The sequence below is a fragment of the Gnatocerus cornutus genome, chromosome 8, assembly GCF_029298725.1.
Source record: "Gnatocerus cornutus isolate USDA-ARS CGAHR chromosome 8, icGnaCorn1.1, whole genome shotgun sequence".
NCBI classification, from domain to species: Eukaryota; Metazoa; Arthropoda; class Insecta; order Coleoptera; family Tenebrionidae; genus Gnatocerus; species Gnatocerus cornutus.
The window spans coordinates 15,418,347-15,444,594 of NC_142240.1; the positions used below are offsets into that span (position 1 = coordinate 15,418,347).

At 40.7% G+C, this 26,248-nt stretch overlaps 8 protein-coding genes and 1 pseudogene across 14 annotated transcripts; 3 read left to right on the forward strand and 6 right to left on the reverse strand.

The window, feature by feature from the left end:
- Positions 1-63: 63 nt before the first annotated feature.
- Positions 64-11,722, reverse strand: Ptp10D (Protein tyrosine phosphatase 10D). Of its 5 annotated transcripts, none has more exons than XM_088042785.1 (16): positions 11,423-11,722; positions 6,409-6,643; positions 6,075-6,359; positions 5,653-6,028; positions 5,569-5,601; positions 5,304-5,491; positions 4,718-5,254; positions 4,117-4,668; positions 3,789-4,067; positions 2,762-3,742; positions 1,672-2,090; positions 1,367-1,624; positions 1,169-1,317; positions 883-1,118; positions 693-807; positions 64-466 (listed from the first exon to the last, which is right to left on the reverse strand). In XM_088042785.1, the coding sequence occupies exons 1-16, from the start codon at positions 11,477-11,479 to the stop codon at positions 463-465; spliced, it is 4,704 nt and encodes a 1,567-aa protein (XP_087898911.1). In that variant the 5' UTR covers positions 11,480-11,722; the 3' UTR covers positions 64-462. The 5 variants fall into 5 exon arrangements, with proteins under 5 accessions (XP_087898911.1, XP_087898912.1, XP_087898913.1 ...); XM_088042786.1 differs by having other exon boundaries at positions 643-807; XM_088042787.1 differs by lacking the exon at positions 5,569-5,601 and having other exon boundaries at positions 11,423-11,721.
- Positions 10,428-11,356, reverse strand: LOC148170301 (uncharacterized). Its single transcript, XM_088042800.1, has 2 exons — positions 10,809-11,356; positions 10,428-10,762 (listed from the first exon to the last, which is right to left on the reverse strand). The coding sequence occupies exon 1, from the start codon at positions 11,299-11,301 to the stop codon at positions 10,930-10,932; it is 372 nt and encodes a 123-aa protein (XP_087898926.1). The 5' UTR covers positions 11,302-11,356; the 3' UTR covers positions 10,428-10,762; positions 10,809-10,929.
- LOC148170302 (uncharacterized) lies at positions 11,663-12,615 on the forward strand. Its single transcript, XM_088042799.1, has 4 exons — positions 11,663-11,798; positions 11,972-12,057; positions 12,105-12,244; positions 12,301-12,615. The coding sequence occupies exons 1-4, from the start codon at positions 11,663-11,665 to the stop codon at positions 12,563-12,565; spliced, it is 627 nt and encodes a 208-aa protein (XP_087898925.1). The 3' UTR covers positions 12,566-12,615.
- Positions 12,616-12,660: 45 nt separating this feature from the next.
- Positions 12,661-14,555, reverse strand: LOC148170303 (tRNA (carboxymethyluridine(34)-5-O)-methyltransferase alkbh8). The gene is made up of 3 exons (XM_088042795.1): positions 14,404-14,555; positions 13,285-14,355; positions 12,661-13,235 (listed from the first exon to the last, which is right to left on the reverse strand). The coding sequence occupies exons 1-3, from the start codon at positions 14,491-14,493 to the stop codon at positions 12,672-12,674; spliced, it is 1,725 nt and encodes a 574-aa protein (XP_087898921.1). The 5' UTR covers positions 14,494-14,555; the 3' UTR covers positions 12,661-12,671.
- Positions 14,556-14,616: 61 nt separating this feature from the next.
- Positions 14,617-19,023, forward strand: LOC148170304 (polyamine-transporting ATPase 13A3-like). 2 transcript variants are annotated; one of them, XM_088042791.1, is made up of 15 exons: positions 14,617-14,934; positions 14,982-15,206; positions 15,253-15,481; positions 15,531-15,735; positions 15,785-16,315; positions 16,361-16,549; positions 16,597-16,806; positions 16,857-16,967; positions 17,012-17,293; positions 17,343-17,460; positions 17,509-17,687; positions 17,736-17,930; positions 17,980-18,186; positions 18,232-18,792; positions 18,842-19,023. In XM_088042791.1, exons 1-15 carry the CDS (start codon positions 14,916-14,918, stop codon positions 18,962-18,964), a joined length of 3,384 nt encoding a protein of 1,127 aa, XP_087898917.1. In that variant the 5' UTR covers positions 14,617-14,915; the 3' UTR covers positions 18,965-19,023. The 2 variants fall into 2 exon arrangements, with proteins under 2 accessions (XP_087898917.1, XP_087898916.1); XM_088042790.1 differs by having other exon boundaries at positions 17,509-17,930.
- On the forward strand, positions 19,023-20,429 carry LOC148170305 (uncharacterized). Its single transcript, XM_088042797.1, has 7 exons — positions 19,023-19,130; positions 19,174-19,305; positions 19,349-19,579; positions 19,627-19,803; positions 19,850-19,998; positions 20,043-20,177; positions 20,326-20,429. Exons 1-7 carry the CDS (start codon positions 19,082-19,084, stop codon positions 20,350-20,352), a joined length of 900 nt encoding a protein of 299 aa, XP_087898923.1. The 5' UTR covers positions 19,023-19,081; the 3' UTR covers positions 20,353-20,429.
- On the reverse strand, positions 20,244-24,457 carry LOC148170306 (uncharacterized). Of its 2 annotated transcripts, none has more exons than XM_088042793.1 (17): positions 24,359-24,457; positions 24,033-24,314; positions 23,754-23,978; positions 23,551-23,706; positions 23,363-23,500; positions 22,905-23,005; positions 22,626-22,857; positions 22,462-22,585; positions 22,074-22,415; positions 21,923-22,025; positions 21,628-21,874; positions 21,326-21,581; positions 20,994-21,280; positions 20,844-20,944; positions 20,648-20,796; positions 20,405-20,602; positions 20,244-20,356 (listed from the first exon to the last, which is right to left on the reverse strand). In XM_088042793.1, exons 1-16 carry the CDS (start codon positions 24,413-24,415, stop codon positions 20,427-20,429), a joined length of 2,976 nt encoding a protein of 991 aa, XP_087898919.1. In that variant the 5' UTR covers positions 24,416-24,457; the 3' UTR covers positions 20,244-20,356; positions 20,405-20,426. The 2 variants fall into 2 exon arrangements, with proteins under 2 accessions (XP_087898919.1, XP_087898918.1); XM_088042792.1 differs by having other exon boundaries at positions 20,244-20,364.
- Positions 24,458-24,483: 26 nt separating this feature from the next.
- LOC148170307 (gustatory and odorant receptor 21a-like) lies at positions 24,484-25,576 on the reverse strand. The gene is made up of 5 exons (XM_088042802.1): positions 25,338-25,576; positions 25,141-25,290; positions 24,757-24,966; positions 24,624-24,713; positions 24,484-24,575 (listed from the first exon to the last, which is right to left on the reverse strand). Exons 1-5 carry the CDS (start codon positions 25,422-25,424, stop codon positions 24,501-24,503), a joined length of 612 nt encoding a protein of 203 aa, XP_087898928.1. The 5' UTR covers positions 25,425-25,576; the 3' UTR covers positions 24,484-24,500.
- LOC148170308 (gustatory and odorant receptor 22-like) lies at positions 25,528-26,231 on the reverse strand (annotated as a pseudogene).
- Positions 26,232-26,248: the final 17 nt, after the last annotated feature.

Consider the following 26,248-nt stretch of genomic DNA (forward strand, 5'->3'; position numbering starts at 1 on the left):
GATTTCGCTGTGACCCCGTTCAACTTACCTTCAGTCATGACAGGAATGATTGACAAACAAGACTCAAATAAAATAGACTTTAATTTGACGTTTTTAAGTACAAAGCGGGTTAATCATGGATATAATTTTTCTCTCTTATAAAATTACACTAAAACCGAATCGTTATATCACAGAACTGTAATTTTAAATTAATTGAACATGAAAAGTACGGATGATAAAGTGGAACTGTTGCACGCAACAGATTATGGCTACATCTTCTGGCGTCGTAACGGGAATGATTGCCAGAATTGTCACTATCAAAGAAATACTGTCTTTGATGTTAAAAATACTGTACAATAGTTAATATCAGATCTATAGTCGTTTACATAATAAAAATGTAACAAGTCTAGTAGGTTCTATACAAGATTATTGCTTCTTGCTGGTGCGGCGCGATATCACATCCCAGACTCGGCTATTCCTTCGTCATCTGTTTGGAAAGAAAACAAATTCAGTAGAAGCAGTGGCTGTCGTTAAGTAAAACACGATTAGATTATGGCTGCGTAAATTCACGTGGTGAATTGAAGCGGCATAACCAACCCTCAACATTCTGTACTAAAGCCGAGCTTAATTCTAGCATTCCATGCTTAAAAATGAGAGTGTTACCGGTATAAGCGTTACACCGTGCAGCCAGAAGTGTGTCTCTGTTAATCTACCTTTCCTTTTCCCCCGTCCCTAAAGAAGTTCCAACAGTAGCGTTGTTTCCACCACCCTTGCCTGAACCACAGAATAGCAGCTTTTTACATCGACTAAACAACTGTGTTACCATTTCTGCATACACACCAAAAATGGCAATTTACATCTGATAGCACAAAAAAAAAAGAATCACCCTCTTCTTTGTCTTACCTTCGAATCCTTGGTTTTCGTGAATTTCACGAGGCGAACCTGAGAGTTCTTTGCCTTCGAGGACTGCAAGGAGGCACTGGTGGATACAAATGTATTGTTGCTCGGTTTGGACCATCCAAACTCGTTCTTTGCGCATGGCGTAGACTATGCCGAAGATGTCGACGTAGTCGGATACTAGGATTTGCTGGAGGATGCGGTCCAGGCAGATGAAAGTGCCCGAGCGACCCACACCAGCACTGCAAAGAGTCATTTTTGATTTTGGTAAGTCTAGATTGGGTTAACTTACCTGCAATGGACCACGATGGGTCTCTGGTCGGACCCCACTCGCTCCCTGAAGGCCCGCACGAATCTCACCAAAGTATGTGGAGGGTTTGGAACCCCAAAATCAGGCCACGTGGTGAAATGGAAATGACGAATAACTCTTTGTTGTTCGCCCTAACAAAAAACTCGTCATCATCACGTAAGTTATAACTCTTTAGCTTACCCGACAGATCATAAACTCTGAAATGTTCCAATCAGGGTACCTCGTCTCATTCAATATTTGCACAGAAATGTCCCCGTAGTACACCGGCATTGATTCATACGGCCAGTAATGATCACACTTTTCTCTCCCTTTCTCTACACACCTCGTCAACATAATAATGGCCCTTGAATTCGACTCCCACACCATCCTCCAGAAGTCGTCCCTCGTAGAATGTAGAGGGCCCTGTGTCACCAAGAATTCCCGCGGTGAACTGTACCCCTGAAAACAACCCTTAACACACACTCCAAAAGTCGTCACCCTTTTACCGGAACGTAATTTGCATTGATGTAATCCGAACCCTCCTCATCATCCACCGGTTGCAATTTAAACCTCGAGTGGTCGTAAGGTAGAATATTCGTAAACCGATTCTTCGGTCTGTTACACGGCAGATCGGCGAAAGTACAGGGTTGATCACGACCAACATGCTTCAGTTCTTCGAATTCTTCGCTGAATCTAAAGTCCGAGTCCGCTGACATCAGTCGATAGTGGTTGGCGAAATTTTCAATGCGAACTGGACGACTTGTCTCGATGACGGAGTCAGGAAGAGACATGTTGTCATTGGTTCGTGTATCTGTAGCTTTACGAGCCGAGCGACGTTTTCTGATGTAGATGATGACCAGGAAGAGAATCGCGAAGAGGATAAGAGGAATTAAGACGCCGAGTATTATGTTGGTGTTGTCTTGGTCTGTGAAAAGCGAAATTATTAGTAAAACGTGCTTGCGCCGGTTTATTTATATCTACAAACTTATTTATAAACGCGCGTAATGCGACGTGCGTTGGACAAGTTCATTGTAAGGGCATTCAGGATAATAAACAAAAAGAGAGTAAAGAAACAGGCAATTGCAATAATAAAGAGTTCTCTGTCTTTGCTCTGTTTTTTTGAATCTAGTTTATGGCGACGTTGATAATGACGAGTGTAATAAAAACTGGACTATTATACATATAACTCTCTTCATTATTTCAATTTAAGATAAATAATAAAAACTTTGGCCTGTGCGAGCAAAAACAAGAAGTTCCTAAACTTTTAGCTGAACTGAAACGAAGGTCTTCCCGACCTTATGCCATAATACACTTCTTCACTGTGGTCTTTAAATTAGGTACAACGAAGGGCGAAACCCAAAGTTTCCATACTCACCCAATCTGCAAGTTCTTGGCTCAAACTTAACCGTAATCCCCACATCTATCAACGATTTTAAGTCAACTAAACCTCCGCACTTTAATAACTATCGATTATTTCTATTTTTGCTCAAATCAATTCGAAGAAACTACTCACCGTCCATCCTTAGTAGTCCTTGGCAGCATCAACAAATCAATAACAAAATATTTGCATTACGTTATCTGATAAATCAAACCCACCTGTCTGAATCGGAAAGCTGTAACTGGTGTCGGTGAACTTATCAGGTGCTGTGAAAGCTCGAATTTTCACTCTATAGGTGGAACCACTTTTCAAAGCTCCATTACAGTATCCCACTTGTCGGATATCGCAGCCTTCAGCCCCGATGGTAAAGTCCTCCACTGAACTGTTAAAGAATGGGAAGTACGGCTCTGAGACTTGGTACGGGGGCCACACTGAATACGCTTGGACGTCTCTCCAACTGGGCATTTCTAATCCTGACGCGTTTTTGGAGAAGTCTTCAGCGACGATAATAGCGTAGGTAGTGACAGGTCCGTTCGCATCACTGAAGTAGTTCTTCCTGAACCGAATCTGGATCGTGGTAGAGCTCCTGCGAACTTCAGTCGGGACGGCGCGGAAACTCGGGAGAGGTGGTTCCCGAATCGGCATTTTTTGTTTCCAGATTCGTTCAGGACCGTACCCGACTTTAGTTTCCCCTTGGATCCTAAACACGTAGGTTTTCCCCGGTAGCAGCGACTTGATAACGCCTCTTAGCTCATGGGGTGCAAAATCGCGGGATGTGGTATGGGCTGACCCATCTAAACCATACGTAATGGTAAATTTACGGATCACGCCATTTTGTTCCGTTGGCGGCAAAGACCACTCAAAGGTAATACTGCTTGGTTGGATGTCCACCGGTTCGAATCGTTCTACTCTTCCAGGGACGGACTCTTTCGTGGTAAAATACGCAGATACCGGAAGCGACTGGCGAAGAATGCTAGATTCGGTACCACTTCGTACCATTACAGTAAAAGTATAGTTTCGATGGGGCTTGAGTTCGGTGATGGTGATGGTATTCTGCGTGGTGAGATTATGAATGAGGCTGTCGTCAAAGAGGTACTGAACTTCGAACGCGTTGTATTCGCTATTAGGGGGCTCCCAAGCAAGCGTAATTTCCGTGTCGGAAATAGAAGTCGCGTTAATCCCAACGATGGGCTCGGGATCTAGAAAAACAGTCAAACTGAAGAATTAAAAGTGGAAATATCTTACATAAGCGATCCTGACGTTGGAGAGGTTGACTCGCAACATTCTGGGAGACCGTCCAGACTGTAATATTGTAAAGTCGCCCCGGCCGCAACCCCGTGAAAGTCACAAAACGGTCAGAGTCATTCTCTGCCTTTTCCTGATCAGGGATGTTGCTTTCAGAGAGGGAGAATCTATACAGATCGAACTTTGAAGAAGTTCTTGGAGTTGGCGTGTACCTCAAACTAATGGTATCAGTACTCTGTTGATTCGTTACAACAACAACTTCGGACTGAATCAGAGGCACTGAAAAGTATAATTAGCTCACTGTCTAATTCTAAATTTGGAGACTCACTTGTCCTGGTGCGTAGTACGGTCACCTCGCTCACCAAAGCGTTAGAAACCGCTTGAATATCAAACGTGTATTCCTCCCCAGGCATCAAATCCCCAACTAACAATCTAACAGGCTCTGTGCCATTATCCGTCTGACTAACATTCTTCGTGTTGATTTGCGAAGAGTTTGAAGCTTCCCACCATCGAACGACGTAAGTTTCCACTCGGCCTTCAGGTCTTGGCCACTCTAAAGTAACATTATTGGAATCCACCACAGGAGAAACGTTGGAAACAGGATTAGGTCGCACAGTGTGGTTCATTTGTTGGGGTTCGTTACTTTCAAGGCCGTAACTAACAGTGTTGACTTGAATCGTGTACCGTTCTCCAGGAGTCATGTCCGTTACTTCGGCTTCAGTGTTTTGAACTGCTGGGAGGCGCACCCAGTTGCGGTTACTGTCAGTTCGGTAACGAATGGCGTATTCTGAGATGAGGGAGTCTGTGGGAGCCTCCCATTGCACGAGGACTGACGTTGGGGTCGTTTTTTCTATCGTCATGTTCTTGGGCGGGCGAGGGACTAAAAAAAAACGTCAAGACGACTATTGAGATGTTAAAAAAATACTCACAAACTGGTTGGAAGTACTCGTGAGGTTCGCTCCTTAGCCCATGCGAAATGGCAAAGACTTTTACTAAATACCCAGCGCCTGGTTGTAGATTAGAGAGTACTATCCTAGAATCGTAGGTAGTTCTCACAATTCTGTCATTGGTATCATTCCTCACACAATGCAATTCGTATTTCTCTTGACGCGAGTTCACATCACTCTTCCAGCTGATGTTAAGCCCATCAACCATCGGTCTCAGATCCTCAATAATGGGGGCACTGGGCTGGGTGACAACATACAAATAACTCTCGTTAGATTCCGCGTCTTTAGATAGCGCCTGAACAATTATCGAGTAGTTGCGTCCGGGAAGAAGAGTGTCAAGAGTTATCCTAGTGTGGTTGTCCGTCTTCACATTATTAGAGTCTCCAGCTGCACTCTCAACTTCATGGTACGAAACTAGATAGTCATCTTGGTAACTGTCAGGGTTTGGAGTCCACGAGATGTTGACGATGCCGTTCTTGTAGTCGGTTTCTGCCCGCAGGTTGTTAACAGGAAGAGGCTCTGAAAAGAACGTCAGAAGATCCTGTGGTGAAAATCTCACTTGGCTTACTTAGAGTAATGTCGGCGGCTGTGGGCCACGAGGAGACTTTCCCGGAAACTGTTTTAACAGTAACCGTGTAGGTTTTTCCAGGCTCGAGATTGTCTTTGAACTCTACGAAAGTGGGCTCTTCTCTGGATTTTTGGATCTGTTGTTTGTTCCTCGCCATTCCCAAGAAAACGTGGTACTTGTCAAACTCACTACAAAACAACATTGTTGTACAAACAATCAAAACACGAGCGGGGGAAAGCAACACAACACACAACAACCCCTTTACCTTACAACAGAGTGTTTTTTCGCTGTATGAATTCTACAACCATCCAAGAAGTTTAGATAGAGCTTAACAACTCCAATCACTCACCTCTTCCCATTGGGTTCTTCCCAGCTTACTACGAAAGAGTACGACGTGATGAGATTTGGGTTGAAAGTGATTTTCGCCGGTCGTAATGGAACGGTTCTATATTGTGCTGTCGTGGGGGTCGAAATCTCATCTTCTGACATTGTTTGGACGGAGATATTGTAAGCACGCCCTGGGACCAACCCTTTGAAGGCCGCCTGAGCTGGTCCTGGCGGTTCACCCTCTTTTTCAACATAGAGAATACTATCATTGGCGTCTGGAGGGTCAATTGAGACTTTGTAGTGGGTATAAATAGCGGCGGGATATGGGGGCTGCCATAATACGAGAAGGGTTGTTTCATTGCGGAACCAAACAATGAATTTTCCAGGGGTGTTCGGCTCTGTAAGTAACGGGATAGAAAGAAGAAGTCGAACTTGAGTTTTTACTTGTGGTGAAGTTTCTTGACGTATAAGCCGCGCTTTCTTTATTTTCGAAGACGGTGGAAGCCTGAACTTGGTACGTAGCTCCTGGTGTGAGTTCTTTGAGTAAGTACGAGGTATTTTCTACATTGTCGATGGTGAGGACCTGAGGTTTAACGTCTGGCACGTTATTGAGCGAGTTGATTTTTAGTTTAAAACTGGAGTAGCTCCCATGGGCTGGAGGACTCCACGAAATGATTGCAGTTTTTCCGCTACGAACACTAATAGAGAGATTCGAAGGGGGGTCCGGTACTAAAAACTTTAATTAGTATAAATATGGCTAGTCAAACGCAGTTTTCACCGGTGGTAAAGTTGGCAGTCCACGTGAGAGTATTATGCGTCGTGTTGGAGTAGTAGAGCCAAAAGTCATACTTGGTCCCTGGGAGAGCCTGGGAGAATTTGATCACATCCCCGATGTCTTTGGAAGCTATAGTACTGTTGGGAGCGGGGTGCCCGAAAGGAGGGTAATAATCTAATCTGTATATCACACCCTCCTGTCCTAGGTTTCCTGGAATGTGGATGGCGATTTCCGCCCCCTGAAAAACGGGTACTCTTAACAAGAATGTGGGACATATTAACCTCCGGTCAAATCTCTTATAAATAGATTAATGAGACAGTAAATCGCGTTTCAATGTTCAGTGTCGGAACACGTATTAACTAAGCGGATGTGGCCATTGCCGAGCGTTAAATCGTTTAATTGTTATTGTTTTAAAAGGCAACAAAACGAAGAAAGTGCTATTAGGTTTTGATTTAAAACTTAATTGGGTGAAACTCGTTTCACGGTGCGTTAAAAGATTTCGATAGAATGAAGCACATCTTCGCTAACGTTTTCATTTCAATGAAAATAATAGAGCGTGAAATATGAGCAGGATTCAATGCGGAACCTGCATGAAATGCATATTTAGACCCACTTTTTTCGGTTCATGTACTGTTATGTAATTTGTTCTTGTTAATTGGAGAGTCTGCGAATTATGCTAATAAAAGCACACAGAAGAACAGAGTTAGTCCAAAATAGACAGATATAAAATGTTACGCGATTTGTGATAATTGACAGCACTAATGGTATAAGTGTGATGAGTCAACAGCATAATAAAATAATAAATTTGCGTCACTGCGAGTAACGCGTTCGTCCGGAAGATTACTCGTTCAATAAACTAAATTTTTACAACTGCGAGATCTAAAGATTATCAAGTTTTTTCATAACGCCGCATTGGTGATGTATTTAAGACAAGTCCTGGAAACTTTGGAAAAATCGGCGCGATTAACAATTAATTGACCTTTCAGTTTCCGAGGTTATAAACAACGCCAATAATAGAATTACGTATAGAAATCGCCGCTCTATCAATTCCATGACCGTTTTTAGTGCCTGTTTAACATTTAGTTTGAAGAGATTGGTCCCTTTTTGCGCGTGTAAGCAAATTAGGAAAGTTTGGAACAACTTTTCTCTACTTTCTTCAAATGCCAAGTAGGTGAGGCAAGCTTAAAAAATCAAAATCGGTCACGACAACGTGTTACACACAGCCACGCCTCATTTAAAGCAGTTATGTTCGTTATAAATCATAACATTAATCGCCCGAACAAAGAGATCCTAAAGCGACCTTGCTGAAAATCAGATACAACACTTACAACGAATTACATTAAAAACGAAAACGTCTTGGACGAAGTCAGGGTCGGTGTTAATTGGATAAAATTATGAATAAAAGGAAAACTGATTAGCAATTCATTTTGTGGTTTGTGTTGAAAATAAAAAGGCTGTTATTCCCCGTGTGTCATCCCAAACTGCGGTTCCTTTATAAATTCTAATTATACAGAATTCGCTACAACATGCGGAAACAAGTAATTTATCTCTGGCCCTTCGCCAGCGAAATTATTATCCAATGATGTCGTCTCCATTTTCGTTCCGTTTGAAAAATTGAGTTTTTCGGTCGTTTATGGAAGTTTAAAAATAAAATCCCCACACACGGTGCAGACGTCAGGCTATTGATTTGGACGCCAGACGCTATCCAGACGTCGGATTAATCAAAAGATGCACCGGATGAGAGGGGACTGTGCAGACTTGCATGCAAATGCACTTCCGGTTAAACCAACCGGATTTCACCTTTACCTTAGCTGCAGGTTTACGCTCACAATTTAGAAAGTACGAATTACACAACGCGATTTTTAGTCAATGAGTTGACTTTCCAGCCTTGGGACCCGATTTTTGATGAGTCAATGACAACTGGGGCGGAGATGGACAATTAAGAACTACAGAGGGGATCTACATTCAAATTCAACCTTGGATGTCCAGGAAAAATCCAATTAGTTTATCGACGGAAAATTATAATTCAATGCTGAATTTGCAACTTCCCAGATATTAAAATCTTGAATTTTGATTTATTAACCTTTTATGACCACCAGCTTGATTACAATAAATGACTTCTGTGTTTCTTCGGAGTGGTCAATAAAACCACTTGAAAGAGTAAGTGTTTGCAGGAAACTCCAGTTCTTTTGCTCCGAAAGTCTTGTTTTGTAAACATTATTACTTTCTACACCACTTATTCTTCATTAATATTAATATTGCGTTTTTGCAAAATTACAACAAAGTCCCACCCACTGACGTTATTAGCCAAATTTCTGGAAATTACTAGAGCGGAAGTCGAGATAAATTAATAATGAGATTGTGAACATTTTTATTCAAATTGTAGCACTAGAAACATTATGTCAACGAGAAATTTCCTTTCTTTAGTGCACTTAATTTTAAACAAGGCGTAAGTGATTAGAAGACATTCTAAAAATTTTTACGCCTAATTAAACGCTTTCTGGGTAATTATCCAGATCTACTATCAGTTCAAGTTCTTAACCGGCTTCTCGATTTGTAGTTTCCATAAATTTTGAGCAGGACCGTATTGTCCTCCTACCGAAAACAATTAGAGGCAAATAACCGCAGTGGGTAGTTCTGTGGAGGCGAACACGGCAAAATAAGTGTGTAAATTCTGACTGTTATAAAAGTAATGATGCAATTTCCAACGTGGTTATTGTAGCGCCAAGTCACAAAAGGAAGAATATTCTTTTAGCCGTCACGTCCGATCGTGGCACTGTTAAGCTTTCAATAAGATCAGAGTTCGGATAAGAATTCTGCCGTTTGTACAATTATCAAAATTTTCTATATTTGTCAGGTTTATTATAAGCTGAGGTGTTCTTTAAACATTGTCTATTCATATCCGCTTGTTTCACTCTACAGAATGTTGCTTTTTATTGCCAATCTGCATTTTTAGTTTCCGCTTTCAATTTCATTTTAAATGCACAATAATATTGACTTTGTCGGCTGTAGATTTTATGTTTGTGTTTGTAAAACATTCTTTACTATTTGTATTATGTAAATATTATGTTTATCGAATTTATAAACATTAAACAACCACTTCAATTTTTAATTTGTCACGTTCGTATATTTAATAATAATAACAACAGTAGTTTATATATTTTTGTTTAATTTTCCTAAATTCCTAATCTTAAATTCAGATCTGTATTCCAAAAAGATTAAATTTTTCGGAAATTTGCAGTAAGATTTTGTAATTCGGGATATTTCTTGTCTTTTCTATCCAATAAATAATGGTTTTGGACCACTGAATAAAAAGTAACAATCGAATTGGTTGTCCGAATGCGTTTTTTGTTGTAAAAACCGCTTTGATAAGGATTATGCGAACCAATGAAGAATTCTTTTTTGGTTTTTAACCCGATTTCAATTGCATTCTCTCTCCATTTTTAGATGAAAAAGAGACGGATCTTTAATTGAAAACTTCTAAAATGTCTTTCTTTTGCTCCGGAATTTTGTAATTGGGCACATTTCTCCTTTTCCACGCAATAAACAAAAGCCAAAGGAAAAGTTATGCAGGAAGTCCAACTCTCCACCTCCTTTGTTTTGTGCGTATTTTGTGATTATAGACGTCCAATGACTTGATTCTTTTTTGCATGTGACTAATTACTTAAGAACTTTATCCAATAAATAGGAATTTGGATGTCTCACCAATGAATGAAAAGCAATAATTGAATTGGTTGTCTGAAAGCGTTTTTTGTTATAAAAACCACCTTGATAAGGGTTATGCGAGCCAATAAAAGAATTCCTTTTTGGGTTTTAATCCGATTTCAATCACATTCTCCATTTTGTTAAAAAGAAAGGGCGGATCTTCAATTGAAAACTAAAATTAGTCTCGTTTGCTCCGGAATTTCGTAATTCGCGATTAATAAACATGCCAAAAGTATTACATCACTGTAGCATTTTAAAAATCTCCAAAATTTTTGATTACTGTTTTTCCTTGAGAAGACAGTTTCAACTTTCAGTCCGCGTTTTAAAACACCTTTGCAACTTGTAGAATTACAGAAGTAGGATAATTGCAACGCATAATTGGATTTGGAATCGTTACAAGAATTGCAGAATTGATGTCGTTCTTTTATTGTTCACCGGCGGCACACTCAATTACCAAATACATTCTAACTGTTGCAACATGTAAATTTCAATCTTTTGCTACAAGCATAATCTTGATCACCAATTCACAATCGCTGTGACGTAAACATGTGAACAGAAGTGGTCCGAATCTGGATACTTGAGTAACCCTTGTTGTAATGAAATTTAGTCTTTTTAGTTCTGCTCTTCATGCATCATGGATCGTGTTATTTTTCTGCAAACAGTAAAATGTGTCATACGTCATATGATGGGTTAATTACCCATAAAAGTACGTTATTGCACAAACAAGCTTATGGCTTTTTAATGTTTTTCGGTCTAGTATCGGAAACATTATTGAGATAACGATTTCGCGGTAGAATGACAAAGAGTTTATCGGTGGTTCTAGAAAGAATTACAGGCACATTGCCAATTTCTTATCAGGTCAGCACCAGTGTCCAGTGTAGGACAATCCAGAGATGATGTCACCTGTAATAAATAAGTCGTTGGCACGGAAAATGGCTCGCATACCGTTTGACGAATTTTACCAAAGAAGTTATCATGATAGATAATAAGACTTGAAAGTTCATGGAAGGCCAAAGTACCGAGACAATCGGCACACTTACATAACAAATTTGAATAAGTAAAGAGCGTGAATGGAGAAACGCACTTTCTTCTTTTTCTAATTATCGGAAAAAAGAAGATTTTCTCTGTTAGATTACGTAAAAATAGCTCCCGTTTCAATTGCTTAGAAAGTGGCCAAGTTGGGCCGCACATGTACGTTTTTTTAACGACAATCTAGAACCGTGGAACCAGGACGTTGCGAACATGTGTCGAACAGAGGAAACGCTAAACAATGAAGAAGTATACATAGTGGAACAATAAAAGCGTGACATACCTTGACTGACCCTAATAGTAAAGCTGCACTAAGCAACACACATCCGATTGTAGTCATGGCATTAACAAATGCAGGTACACAAACAATAACAACACACACACAATAATTTATTAATAATAATAGAGAAGAGGCAGGTACTCTGGAGGGTTCAGATCGGGGCAACGCGGTGGACACCAAACATTATTGCGAGGGTTGTCTGATGTGGGCGCCGGATTTTAGTTTTTCTGCATTCGTGAAGCTATGACACGACACGCACACACGACGTTTACGCTCTTCTACGCCATCATTGCTTCTGACAACGAAGGAACTTTCGAAGAGGAGCTACAGAACCAGAGAGCAGCACCTGGTAGTCGGCATGATCGAGCCAAAGCAACAGGTGGGGAACAAAACAAAGACATTCAGGCAACTCTTTATACACACGCTGTTGGGTAGACCACCAATTTTTCAGACCATAAGCCAAGGAAAAATACCATTTACGCATATCTACTCTTCTCTGCCTTTTTGACATTTAAAAAATAAACAAAATTTTGTATTTGAATCAAATTTCAGGATGGTTTAAGATGATCTCTTCAAACTTTGCCGTCGCGGTTCTCACTGTTATTTTGAGAGGAGTATGGGATAGAATCATGGGCACTGTAAGTTGTCTACAATACTTTGTTCATTTCGTTTCTTATCAATTTAGGGACAGGTTCCAATGATTACTGCACCTTTGATCCCCACGTCTACAAGTGTCGCCTTACTTTCTGGAACCCTCTGTGTGCTATACAATCGATTGATCAAACGCAGAAGGAAAATTTTAGATGGGCGCGTCCACAAAAATGGGTACATTTTTACACTTCTTCCCGTAACATTTTAAACGAAGTAATAAACGCTTGTAGGTGCACCTCCTCATGTATCAGAATCCTAAGAGATCGCAGATCTCCATGGTCTCCACGATTTCGCCGCAGATCAAGGTGCAGTTCGACAACATCTCTATCGTCTAGTAAAAGTATGAAGTCCGAAGCAGAACCAAAAAACGAAAGACTTCAAGGTTTTGGTGATTGCGAAGACCATCACCCAAAATTAGTGAAACATCGGAAAAAATTACTATCAACTAAACAAACAAGGAGTGGGAAAATCTACCCGACGTACGATTCCGATTAAAGACATGATTTTTGTTTTGTAGTTTCATTTGCATGCAAATCTTGACGCTTAGGATTCTTTTACGATGGGAAGAAGTTGCAAACTCCGAATTTGGTTTGTGCAAAAATTATATTTTCCTGAATAACACGCAATAATTCCCTTGGTCGTAATAACTCTTGACCACTGAAACCCCTCCAAGCTTCTCACACAACACATCCAACTCCCTCTCTTCAAAAACATGATAAAACCTCAAGAAAGTCTCCCCTTTTCCTTCAGAACTCTTCAGTTTCCATGGCACCAAGACATCGCTATGATTAAAATCAGTCCGATTGGTATGAACAGGAATAGTCACACCCTCCACAACTTTGACTTCTTCAGTAAAAGAATTCCCTGGTTCCATCTTCCGGTTTTTCCTGTCTTGTTTAATGTATGTGGACTTCTCCTGGTTTTTTATTTGTTGTTTCGCCCATACGTAAACCAGGGCTTCGCCTCCTTTCCTCAGAATCCTGGACATTTCAGAGAGAGCTTGAAACCGCCGTTCTTGAGTCGAAAGGTGGTGGATAACGGCAATACTGATAACGGCATCAACGCTGTTGTCTTTGATTGGTAAGTTGAGGCAGTTTCCTGTGAAAATTTCGAAGCCTCTGTCCTTGCAAAGACTGTTGAGTTTGAAGCTGCGATCGGTACCTATCTAAAGACAGAAATTACTTTCATTTGATTACCCGCGAGACTAAGTTTACCTCTACGATTTGAGGATTGTGGCCGAAATATTTCCCGTTTCCACACCCCACGTCCACTAGAACAGCCCCCGGCTGTAACTTCTTAACAAAGTTGAGAACATTTGGCCACGGTTTGTGCCTCGTTTCGCTAAAGTGACCCGCTATGTCTTCGTACACGTCATGAACATGTTGAGACTCCAATTTCTCAGCCAGGGTACCCCCAATTTTCGCTTTTTCATAAGAATCACAGTAAATTTGATATCCACAGTCACACTCTCCCTTTCTTATTTTTCTAAACGTGAAAGACACCCTCGTCCCCCGTTTAAAAGCAGTGCACCCGTTTTCAGTGTAGTAGAAGTCGTGCTTTCGAGGTACAATTCCATGAGTCCAGGCGTAACGACTCTCTCCTGAAATTACTGCTAAAGAACGTGGAGGTAGAACGACGCAAAAAGTGTCTTTTTTCTTGAACTCCATAACGACGGCGGAATTTAAGCTCAGGGATAAAATAGGATCTTCAAAAGCGCTGTGGGTGTCGATATGAGCTGGAATTCCTTGACCTGGTGCGTAGTGGTTGACGGTGAGCTGGTCGGGGTGGAAATCAAAAGCCAGGCGCCCCCATAATGGATCACATTCAAAAGGGATTTTTTCTTCCAAAGGCTTGTCTTTATGAACATTGTTGATGTCGTATCGAAACTCGTAACCAAAGTGGCGCACCTGTCGGTGTTTCATACCACCGTTTTTGTCGTCAAAGTCACACAAAGACAATAATAAGCGCTCTTCATACTCCGTTATAAAATCAGGAATTATCGTCAAACCGGGGGGCAAACAATTGTAGATTTTCTGCTGACTATACTCGGGAAGGCCTTCGACGAAACTCAAGTAAATCGGCTTTTCATCCTGGGCTATCTTAAGGGCTCCATTAGCACAACTGAAGGCCTTTTGAGCACTAGTTTTGTCCCTATAACTAACAAAAGCGCACGATTTCCCTGGAATTAACAGAACTCGATGTAAAGCACCAAACTCATGGAAATTTTCAACTAGGATCTCTTCAGTTAGCCCGTTAATTTGGCCTGCATTGCAGATGCCCAAGTTCTGTAAAATGATAGTCAGGCGACAATAGTGTGAATTTTAAGTAATTACCGGTGTGGGATCTTCGCAACAGACAACCCCAGTTTCTTTGGCGAGTACGTGCTGGTGTCGACGCAATTTTTTCTTAATTTTTTTCTCCATGTCAAAATTCAAAAAGTGAGGTTACAAAACCACCACATGTCATGTAATCAATGTGACGTAATACTGTTACCTCATTGGTGAATTCTCTTTTCATTTAGTCACGTGGCAAAATCCACCAATTGAAACGTGCAAAATCATGCAAATCACGTGTTTTTTGTGACAGTGAAAGTGACAGATGGAAAAGTTTAGTTTTATCACTGACATTGACGTCATTATCATTTGATAAGGATGTTGGAGCGTGTCCGATTGCATCTTAGGATATTCCAGGTGCAGTTGTGGAAGCCTATACCTTTGTTTATACAGTTATGATTCATTTATTTCATTGTTATTGTTCGTTATATTGTTTGAGAAAATGAGTTAGGACAGTGTTGTAGACTCTTTGTCGTTAATTTTGAGTGTTTTTTTCGTTAAATAATGCCATAATGCGCAGGAATGGCTTTGGTGAGTTCGCGTAATAAAAAATTTTGATTTTTATTGTTTTATTGTAGGTTATGAACCCATTGGTGAAAGCTACCAGCAGGTTTTAGAACTAAACGTTGATAGAATCAAAGTCGATCTTTATGGTTACGATACAAGTTGCTTAAGGTCATTTTTCTACCACCTTTTAGGTGTACTTCTTCTTGGCATACCCTACTTAGTCTCTAGTTGGTTCTCCTCTCTCAAAACTGCAAAATATAAAAGATGTAACTTAAAAGAAGCCAGAATCGTCTTAAGTATGGTGGCAGTACCACCTTTTCCAATAATAAATTTGAGTTTTAGTCAGAGATGGTTTTGGCAATGATGAACTACTTAAAGTTAAGACTGAGAATACCAAATTGCCTGATCAAGGGCACGTTTCTTTACGCTTTTTTTATTACCGACACGCCAAATTCGTTTGGTTGCCTTTCGAGGAAGTGTTTGGGTCCTTACACGCGTTAATTCCTCCCCAAACAGTTGATACATACTTGAATAACAATGACGGACTTTTTTATGACGATTACGTTGATTTGTAAGTACAAAAACCGGCTCTAACTTGTGAAAATTTTAAACCCTTTTAGATTAAAACTGTACGGCCCAAATACAATTGAGGTTGAAATAAAGTCGTATTGGACCCTTTTTGTTGAAGAGGTTTTCAACCCCTTCTATGTGTTCCAATTCTTCTCAATGCTTTTATGGGGTTTAGACCATTACTTCATCTATGCGGGCTGTGTTTTAATTTTGACTCTCTTCTCTGTGATCGCCACTCTTAGACAAACTAGAAAGGTAAGGTAATCAAAGTAAGTAAATTTGTCGCTTCACACATTAATTCCAGCAAAGTGAAGCTTTGCACGATTTAGTCGAATCCTCCAAGTGCCATACCGTCCAAGTGTTGCGTCGTAATCTTTTATCTGAGACCAATTTGCAAGACGCAGAACCCTCAGAACTTGTTCCAGGGGACCTAATCGTTCTCCCGAAAAGTAACTTTGTACTGCCATGTGATGTTGTTTTATTAACCGGTCAATGCATCGTCAATGAAAGCATGCTAACCGGTGAGAGTGTTCCAGAAGTCAAAACGTCTCTTATTCCAAGTAGTGATATATACAGTACGACCACTCATAACCGCCATACTCTTTTCTCTGGAACTCATATGATCCAGAGTCGGTATTACGATGGTGAACCGGTGCTAGCAAGAGTTGTTTCCACGGGCTTCAACACTGCGAAAGGAGCTCTCGTGAAGAGTATTCTTTACCCGACTCCGGTAGGACTTCAGTTCTATAAAGATAGTCTTAAGTTCGTGCTAGCTCTATTTGTTATTGCCGCTGGTGGAACTGCGTACTGTTTGCATTTATACATCCACCGAAAGGTACGTTCTTTTTCTCTTTTTGCTTTTATGACACAGTTGCTACAGGCGGAAATCATGGAGATGATCATTCGCAGTCTGGATATAGTGACTATAGTAGTACCCCCGGCACTTCCCGCCGCTATGACCGTAGGTATAGTTTACAGCCAAAGTCGCCTCAAAAAACTCAAAATTTTCTGCATAAGCCCGCCCAGAATTAACATTTGTGGAAAAATCAAACTGGCGTGTTTCGACAAGGTACGGTGCAAACACCTGTACAACAGTACTTGATGGTATAATTCCAGACCGGTACTCTCACTCAAGATGGCCTCGATATGCACTCAGCCCTCCCATCTATCGCCTCCCAGTTTCAAGAACCAATCACTGACTGTCGCTCTCTTGAAACCCACGACCGATTCGTTCAAGCCATGGCAACGTGTCATTCTCTAACACAAATTGACGGCGAAATCACAGGAGATCCTTTAGATTTAAGCATGTTTGAGTTCACGAAATGGGTAAGCTCCGCCTCTTATTGTTAGCTCCTCCTTAGTTAACACCTTTGTAGCATTTAGAAGAACCCGGCGATGATGAAACTGCCAGATACGATATGTTAGCCCCCACTGTCGTGAGACCGGAGAAATATATCGAGAAAGGAGAAGGAGGTGACGCTCCTGAGGTAACTAACTGCGTGTACCTATCCCAATTTATTCCGAGTTTTAGTTTTCTTACCAAATTGGCATAATCCGACAGTTTCCTTTTTCCTCGAGTTTACAGTGCATGTCTGTGATTTGTAAAGAGTTGACTTCCAAGTGTATGGTTGCTTTTGCCAAAGGTGCACCGGAAAAAATTGCAAGTATGTGTCTTCGGGAAACGTTACCGGAGGATTTTGAGAAGAAGCTGGCTCGATACGCCGAGCAAGGTTTTAGGGTCATAGGATTAGCGTACAAGGAAATGCCAGTGAAATTTAGATGGAAAGAAGCGCAAAGAGTGAAAAGAGAAATTGTAAGTTTCGCGTCGCTAAAATATTCGGATTCGTTTATTTTTATCTTAGATTGAATGCGATTTACACTTCTTGGGTCTCTTGATAATGCAAAATACTCTTAAACCGGAAACTACCCCAGTGATTCGTCTTTTACACAACGCCAATATACGAACTGTGATGATTACAGGTGAAAACTCGGAGTTTGGGGTCTTTTTATAACATTACTTTTTTTTAGGTGACAATATTTTAACAGCGATTTCTGTGGCTCGTGACTGCGGAATGGTAAGAGTCCATGACCAGATTTTCACTGTACAAGTAAGGGATGAAACCGCCGAAATCGGTTCGGAAGTATTCCTCCAAAAGACAGCCACCACTAGCAATTCCAGTAGTGTCTCAATCAATTTGGACTCTTCAGTACGTTTCTCATTTTTCTTAACTGAGCTTCTTCACACATTCTTGCAGCACTGCCACTTTGCAATTGATGGTAAAACCTGGACCAAAATCACAAGTTTTTACCCAGATCTGCTTCCAAGTCTTTTGGTACGAACCACAGTCTTCGCCCGCTTTCAACCCGATCAAAAAACACAGTTAATTACCTATTTCCAAAGTTTGGATTATGTTGTTTCGATGGTGGGCGACGGGGCCAACGACTGCGGGGTAAGAAACAACCACCGAAGAAGTGAAGTCAAAACAAGAGATTTTTTAGGCATTGAAAACCGCTCACGTTGGAGTCTCGCTCTCTCAAGCCGAAGCGAGTGTTGCCGCGCCTTTCACATCAGCCGTTCAAGACATTTCTTGTATCATTCATTTGATAATGGAAGGCCGCTGCGCTTTAGTTACCAGTTTCGCAGTCTTCAAGTACATGGCGCTTTACAGTCTCATCCAGTTTACCACCGTTTTGGTTTTAACACGGGTAACTCAAACAGCTATATCTTCCTAGCCTAACTCGAGTTTGCAGCAACACTCCATTCTGGGAGACGTTCAGTTCTTATTCATCGACTTGATTATCACCACAAGTCTTGCAGTGACCATCGGACGTCAAGGTCCCTCGAAGAAACTAGGCGTGAAACGGCCTCCAGGTTCGCTGGTTGCGGGAAGCACTCTCATTCCAATATTATTACAAATTGTTCTTTGTGTCTTCGTTCAAATCGGGGCTTTGGTCTATTTGTACCAACAAGAGTGGTTTGAACCTGTTGCGCCCAAAGGAGAGGAACTGGTTACAGTCTGTTGGGAGAACACCGTTCTTTTTGTGGTATCGTCCTTTCAATATCTCATCCTTGCGTTTGTTTACTCCAAAGGGCGGCCATACCGTCAGATGTTGATCAGTAACTTCTGGTTTATGGCCAGCATTCTCGCGTTGACTTCTTTTCAAATTTGGTTGCTAATCAGACCATGGAAGGAAGTCGCGGAGTTCTTCGAAATCATGTTTTTACCACACAACGCTCATGAACAAATCAAATTTCGATACAAATTGTTGTTGATCCCGCTTGGGCATTTACTGGCGGCCATGTTGATTGAGGTAAAAAACGGAAATCTAATAGAAAGGATCACTGTTTTTGTGTTGTTAGGTGGCCATCGCTGACCGCCAGTGGTTCAAGAAATTTCTTCACGTCCTCACCTGTAAACGATTGCCGAAGAATAAATACAAATTACTCCTACAAGATAATGATTTGAGGCTCAAAATTATATAATAGTTTTAAGAATAAAAGTATTATGTTCATACTTGATTAAATACATAATCTAATCATGATCACACTTTTATTTATCAGTCACTTATCACTTTTAACTAGCTAGTTGATCGGAGTATAATGGCGCCTTCGCTCGACGTCGACAAAATAATCAAATCGTTACTTTCTGGTAAGTAAACTTTGACGTTACCACGAGTCACATTGCGTTGTAGCCCGAAGCGGGAATAAAACCAAAAGAATCAACTTGAAGGAAGATGAAATCCATGCGCTTTGTCACAAAGCGAAACAGATTTTCTTAGAGCAACCGATGCTTCTGGAGCTCGAGGCACCGCTGAAGATTTGCGGTAATGCATTGCTTTTTGTTCCTTCTCTCAGTATGAATTGTAGGGGATATTCATGGCCAGTACTGCGACTTATTGAAACTCTTTAACTTTGGAGGTTTTCCTCCAGATGCAAACTACCTCTTCTTAGGAGATTACGTAGACCGAGGCCAACAATCTCTGGAGTGCATCTGCCTGCTTCTAGCATACAAAATAAAATACCCCGAAAATTTCTTCCTTCTTCGTGGTAACCACGAAGTCGCGTCTGTTTGTAAAGTGTACGGATTTTTCGACGAATGTAAGATCTGTTGTGGTGATATTTCAGTGTTTACTTGTTTACTTTAGGTAAACGACGCTACAATACCAAAGTCTTCAAAACCTTCACCGACCTGTTTAACACCCTTCCAGTGGCCGCGGTCATCGACGACAAAATCTTCTGTTGTCATGGTGGTCTCAGTCCCGATTTACTACACATAGGTCAGATTCGCAGCATTGAAAGACCATGCGATGTCCCTAGTTCTGGTAACACACCCTTCATGTTACTCCCTTAGGACTAACAATTTTTTAGGGCTGTTGTGCGACTTACTTTGGGCCGATCCCACCCCTCAATTGGGGTGGCACGACAACGATCGAGGTGTGTCTTTTTCTTTTGGACCAGACGTTGTATCGAAATTTCTCGAGAAACATGATTTTGATTTGATCTGTAGGGGACACCAGGTGGGTTAAAATGTTTCGAATTTCAACTGTAAGAGTGATTTTAGGTCGTTGAAGATGGGTACGAATTTTTCGCTCAAAGAAAACTAATAACCGTGTTTTCCGCGCCTAATTACTGCGGGACTTTTGATAACGCAGGGGCCTTGATGACGGTCAATCCTGATCTGCTTTGTTCGTTCCAAGTAAGTTGACGTTATCAGATTTAATCCATTTAATCGGGTAATTAAAAGAATTAAAATTATGAGTCATCGGAAATCAATTAAAACTTTATTGGATCATTTTTAACAAACAGGTGCGGCTTTGTATAATAATATAATCACCTTTTTTTAGATTTTAAAACCACAGCAACGGAGGTGACACACTGAAACTCTGAATCACAATAAATATTTTCATTATGTATTTATCTTACTTTTTGAATAAAACGCTTGTGCCTACATGTGTGCATCATTTAAAAACTCCTCGTTATGTAATTGTGCATATTTAGGGAAATCAAACGTTTCGGCTTCTTCGTTCTCTTCGTCATCGTGGAATATTTTCCGGATGGTAATTGCCAAGATTATGATTCCAACGACCGAGACTCCAATTACCACGTACGACACTGTGTCGTCTTAAAAAAACATAACTGTTGAAACAACACAGAAAATGAACTTACAGTTTCCTTGAGAGCCCTTTTCAAGTTTCTCAGAAGTCTCATTACCGGTTACTTTTTCAGTAACCGCTACTAAAGTTGGAACGGCAGTTGGTACCGTTGCAGCCACGGCAGCAGTTGGTGCACTTGTCGCCTTCGTCGTGTATTGAACACTAGAATGCAATTTTGACTTGTTTTTATTTTGGGCAAAGGAACTTACTGAAAGTATCCCAAGTGCTTGCAGAGACATTTGACGTAACCCGCAATATTCTGCATCAATTTGCACTCAGAACGCCAACGGCTGTCGTAATATACAAGACACTAAAAAAAAAATAAAAGTTACCCGGCGCCTCCACCATATTCAAATCACCTTCGGATTTCCTAGTTCGCTTTTATTCTTTGGTAAATAAATAACAATTTCCGTGGAGTCATTAATTTCCGTGTTTAACACATCAGTGAAGAACGTGAATCCGACTTTTCCGAGATAGTCCCGAAAAATCGCTTTTCCCACACATCTATCCTTCGTCTCTTTAACAGCATTTCCAAGTTTCACTCTTGCAGCCGCCTGCCAAGAGTTGCCTTCAAACGGCACCGAAATGAAGTTATTAAGAGACGTTTTCTTTAGTTTTTCCACGGAGAAAATGACAGTTTTTAGCTCTGAAAAAACACTTCACTTGTGAAAATCGGAGCTGTAGTTTTTACCTAGTGAAAGTTGTGTCTTCTTTAAGTTTGTACACAGTTTTTCCATGTAGTTGCGTAACCGCTTACGCAAGTTCTCTTTCTCATTGTTAACTTTGACCGTGTCATTTGATGTCGTAATGATGAGCTCGGAAATTTCAAGGTAATCTCTTACATCAGTGAGACTCAAAGAACTGGCTCTTATTGGGCGCAACGACAACAATTTTCGTAATGGTTGGGGGTCATCTTCCGCGAGTTTATTGCGTAATTCAAGGACTTTCTAAAAGTGATGGATTAGTCGGAATAAAAAACGCGGCAATGAATACATTGAGGACGCTCTCCGAGAGTTTTAACTCTGAGTTGAAATCATTAATGGTTTTCAGAAGTTCATTGGCACCGATCTTGTCCTCAGTCTCGAGGTACTTTTGGATTTCTTCGGTAATTTTGTTGGATATTACCTCGCGCACCGGTTCTTCGTCCAACTGGTAACTCCACAGAATAGTGAAAGCTTCAGTAAAGGCTTTGAGGTAGTCTTTCCCTATCATTTTCGTAACAAATCTCTGTAAAACGACCCTGAAACCACAACTAAATTTTGGGAACTTCCTCAATGGTAGTACCCACTCTTTATTCATTATGTCGAGTTTCGTGGTAATTGAAGGCCCCACCACGCGGCTACAAGACCCGTAACTATCACACGCATCCATGAAGGTTTGAATTCCACCCTCTGTTGGAACGTGATTAAAAAAAAAAGAAAAACTTTTGTGGATGTTACCGGAATAAGGGAGAGTTCCTTCGCAGTTCGTCACGTCGCCCAAATTCCACATGATTACATCCCTATCGCCTAGTTTGTACCCAAATTTATACAAAATGGGGCTGTCGCCCTCTTTATCTTCAGCTTTCTGTGTTTTAAAACCGAACGACGTGACGAAAGCTTCGCCTTCCAATGGGGTGACTTCAAAGTCTCTAACTTTTGGAGCAGCATTGGTTTCGATGACCACATCAGTTATTGAGGTTTCGGTGTTGTTGAATTCTTCGAAGTTGTCCTCCGTAAGTGGACATGTTATTGTTAAACGAAACAAGAACTTTGCGTCTCCTTTCAAACCTTCCCATTCACCTGTTATTGGGGTTACGTGATAAGTACTTCGAGGGTTGTTTCTCACCGTTCGGTGGAGGTATAATCAAATCGAGCCTCCTATCAGTCGTACCATTAGTAAACTCCTCGAGTTCATTTAAGAACAGATCTTCTTTCATTGTGATATTGACAACATCCCCGAAATTCCCCGGCTAAGAAATACTAATTAAGTTTTTCAAACGACAGACTTACCATTGATGCCAAATCAAAACTTTCGTATCCTTCTTCATTCGGTGATGTCCATTGTAATGTACAAAAAGTTCGAAGCTCTGAAACCATGACTTGGATTTTTAACCCATCCGATGGGTTTGTGGGGTAATCGATTTCTTCGATTTCAACGACGGGAGCATTGTCGAGAACTTTGAGTATGCAGAAGTCGGTTTCGGTGAAATCTCCTTTTGAGATTTCCACCGAGAGGTTGTAACTGAAATTTTTTGATAGGGCTTGGTCTTAGAAATAGTGTTAACTCACATTCCAGGTTGGGAGGAACCTGATTCTAAGCTCATTTCGCTTGAATCGCTTTCGTAGTTGCATTTTTCGTTGGTGGATGTGTCCACGCAAGACCACGAGACCTAGCAGGAGATTTTTAAATATCATGGTTTAAAAAGTACCGTTTTTAACCCGTTAAAATTACAATTATAATAAAAATTAAAAAATAAATAATTAATTAAAAATGGTGGAGGTGCCGGGATAAAAGTTTTAAGCCCTGGTGATTATATAATTCATACGATCTTAAACCGGATATCATGATGATGCAATAAGCGCAATCATTATACTTAAATTGCAAAGACTTAATTAAGCATTAGAGTCATAAATCGACTGTTTCGTGAGCCATAAAGTCATAAATTATTGCAGGCGAGAAAGATTAACTGTAGAAATCACCTTTGATCTTGCTAAACAAACATATCACAACATGCAAAAGTACAAACCCGAATTTCTCCATCCATGTTATCTAAATCTTTAATAAAAGCCTTAATCCGCACATCTTGTCCACTTCTTGTCGTTAACACTTTCACCGGTAATCGAACGACTAACCCTTTACTCAAAACATTGACGCTTTGTTCGCTCTGTTCAAAAAAAGCAATAATGCGATGTTAAAACCGAAAAAAAAACATACTTGGGCCATGGACGAGCCATCTTCTATGCTAATCATGTTACATTTAACGAAATAGGTTTGAGCCCCCTGTAAAGTCCCAGGAGGTATAATTAACTCTGCGCTTCTCGATGAAAGAACAGTGGAGTTCTCGTCAGCGTCGGTCAACTCCCAGTTGAACTAAAATCATTGATAAAGTCGCTGTTGCTTCTCAACGAAGAGTTTACGTAATATGCCGAAATGTTCGAACAAATGTTGACTTCTGCATTGACAACGTAGCTCGTGTAAGCGTAGGAGTTATCCGGCGCGAGTAATAAAAGCGACGCCATGGGCTTGTTGAAATTTTTTCGTACAGAGTCGTCTACGTAATCAAGCGTGAGCTGTTTTTCCTCCATGACCTTACCTTTCTTAGTCACGGTGACATTGAGGACGTACTTCAAGCCTGGACTGAACTAGAAATCCAAGCAATCAATCAATAATTTTGCGGTTTCGTCTCTCAAATCTACCATGGTATTGTTAATTTCGATAAGACCACTATGTAGTTTATCCTTAGGATAGTTCTTCAGGTATTGATCGAGTTCTCTGACCGCTTTCCACTTAAGAAGTGTGCATCGCTGGTTCTTCACGCACTTTTTACCAATAGTAATGAAATTAACATCAAATTTGTACGAGACATCCTGGGCGTCTTTCCCTAAGAGTCTTATTGTGGTCATGTCTTTGCTAACATCTCTAATACCACCATCTTTATCACAAATGTACTCAGGCAAACCGACGCGGATTTTGAGGTCCTGTCAAGAATAAAAGTAAAGACTTCAAAAACATTTATTATTACCTCATCACATCGAATTGTTATAATTATTAAAAATAAAACTGTGTTTTGTGCGTTCATTTTTACCCTACTAACCCCTCCGACTCCAATAAATCGAATGATATTGACCTACTTGTGTGTTTGTGTGAATTGTTACTATAACGACTTATCCTCGCATGTTTACCAAACTTATTTTAAACTGCAAAAGAACAATTAAATAGATTGCGATTGTAGCGATGCTCTGAAATAGAGTAATTGGAGTTGAGTTAAAAGGATTTTAGTATATTACCGCAGTGACTAGCTCGCGATTGACGACGGTATACCCCTTGAGCGAAACTTTCGGAGGGTTCATTTGAATAGCCGTTAAAAATAGCTCGATCTGAAAAGAGTGGTTAAAAAGGTTTTGGCACGAAAGACCTTACTTCTTTGCGTGTCGCGGTATCAACTTTAGTTAAATCAACTTTCATGAGCGAGACCATAACACGGTCGTTAATGTTAAGAGAGGCTTGGTGAGAACAGTCGCAGAAGACGTAGAAGAGGAAAAGACAGTAAGTAGTGTCGACCATGAGGCCGATTTCTTTGAAGCTGAAGCGGACGCCGTGGTCTACCACTTCGGAGGTAAACCCATATACCTGAGGGTATTAATAGTTAGGCAACCAATTATACATGTAAAATCGCAAAATAAATAATAAAAGCAAGAATTTATGTAGAATTGTTATCGGTGATCTCAACGTCTATTGATAACGGAACTATTTTATCTTTCTAGAGGTTTTTTCCTCAGCACTTGAGATTATTTCAATGTTTACCGCAATGGTGATGTTGGCCATCATGAAAAGAGAGTACGTAGAGTACGTCCTTGAGTACGCATTGCCTAATTTCTGTAAGAGTTCGCTCAAGGACAACCACAGTACTCTGTAGTGCGCGATAATGTAGCCACTAGAGTTTCGATCGATGTCCTTCAAAGATCAAATAATTAACATTTCGAGGAGTACTAACAACGTACTTCTTGGAAGCTTTTAGCGAGAGCAGTACTCGCATTCCCGATCGCCCTACAATTAATATACCAAAGGGCGCAATTCATGTTGATCATCGTAATGATATGTAAATACGCCGTGGTGTGGTACAGAGTAAACCCCTCCAAAAGAGCACTCAGCGTTAGCAGAAACACCACCGCAAGAATCAGACATCCTAAACTAATCACAATGATCAGAGTGCTCAGCAACGGAAACTCCAAGTTTTTTCCTGTAAAAAAACAGTTTGAGATGGTAAAAACGGAATAAAGTAACCTGTTATCTTGTAATAATGAAGCTGGAAAGTCCCCCAACTGTTTTTGTAGTCACAAACTTCATAAGCAACCCCCCATCCGCTGAAAGGGGTGACGAAATGCGGCAATAAATAAATGATAAAAAGAATTGAGTAAATGTACTCGTCGAACTTCTTGCTCTTATTTAAAAGTATGTCGAAACGTTCGAATCCTACTAGCACCACAAGAACTGTGGTGACGATGTAAAAGACGTAAGCGTACAACATAGGGACGCTTGTCCAACCAAACGTGATTTTTCCAATTTCGCCTCTTTGGATAGGCATCACTCCGAGGACCTTAGAAAGAGATTAAAGTTGTCGTCGGAAGTGAAATCTTACCCGGAACAAAACGAGGAGTAATTTGTGGTCTCTAAAAAATTGATCGTGTTCATCGATTACGCGACCATCTGAAGAGTCTAATTTGGCTCTTTTTGAGATTTCTTGGGCGCGGGCACTCCCTCGTAACCATTTCGATATTTGCTTGATGTAGAGTTCGTTGCCATAGAGGTCGGCTAAGTCGGACAGCTCCATGCTGAGGCAATGAAGAAGTGAATATTTCCGTGGAATATTGATTTTATGTCTTGTAAATTTGATTGACGAGGACGTTGAAAC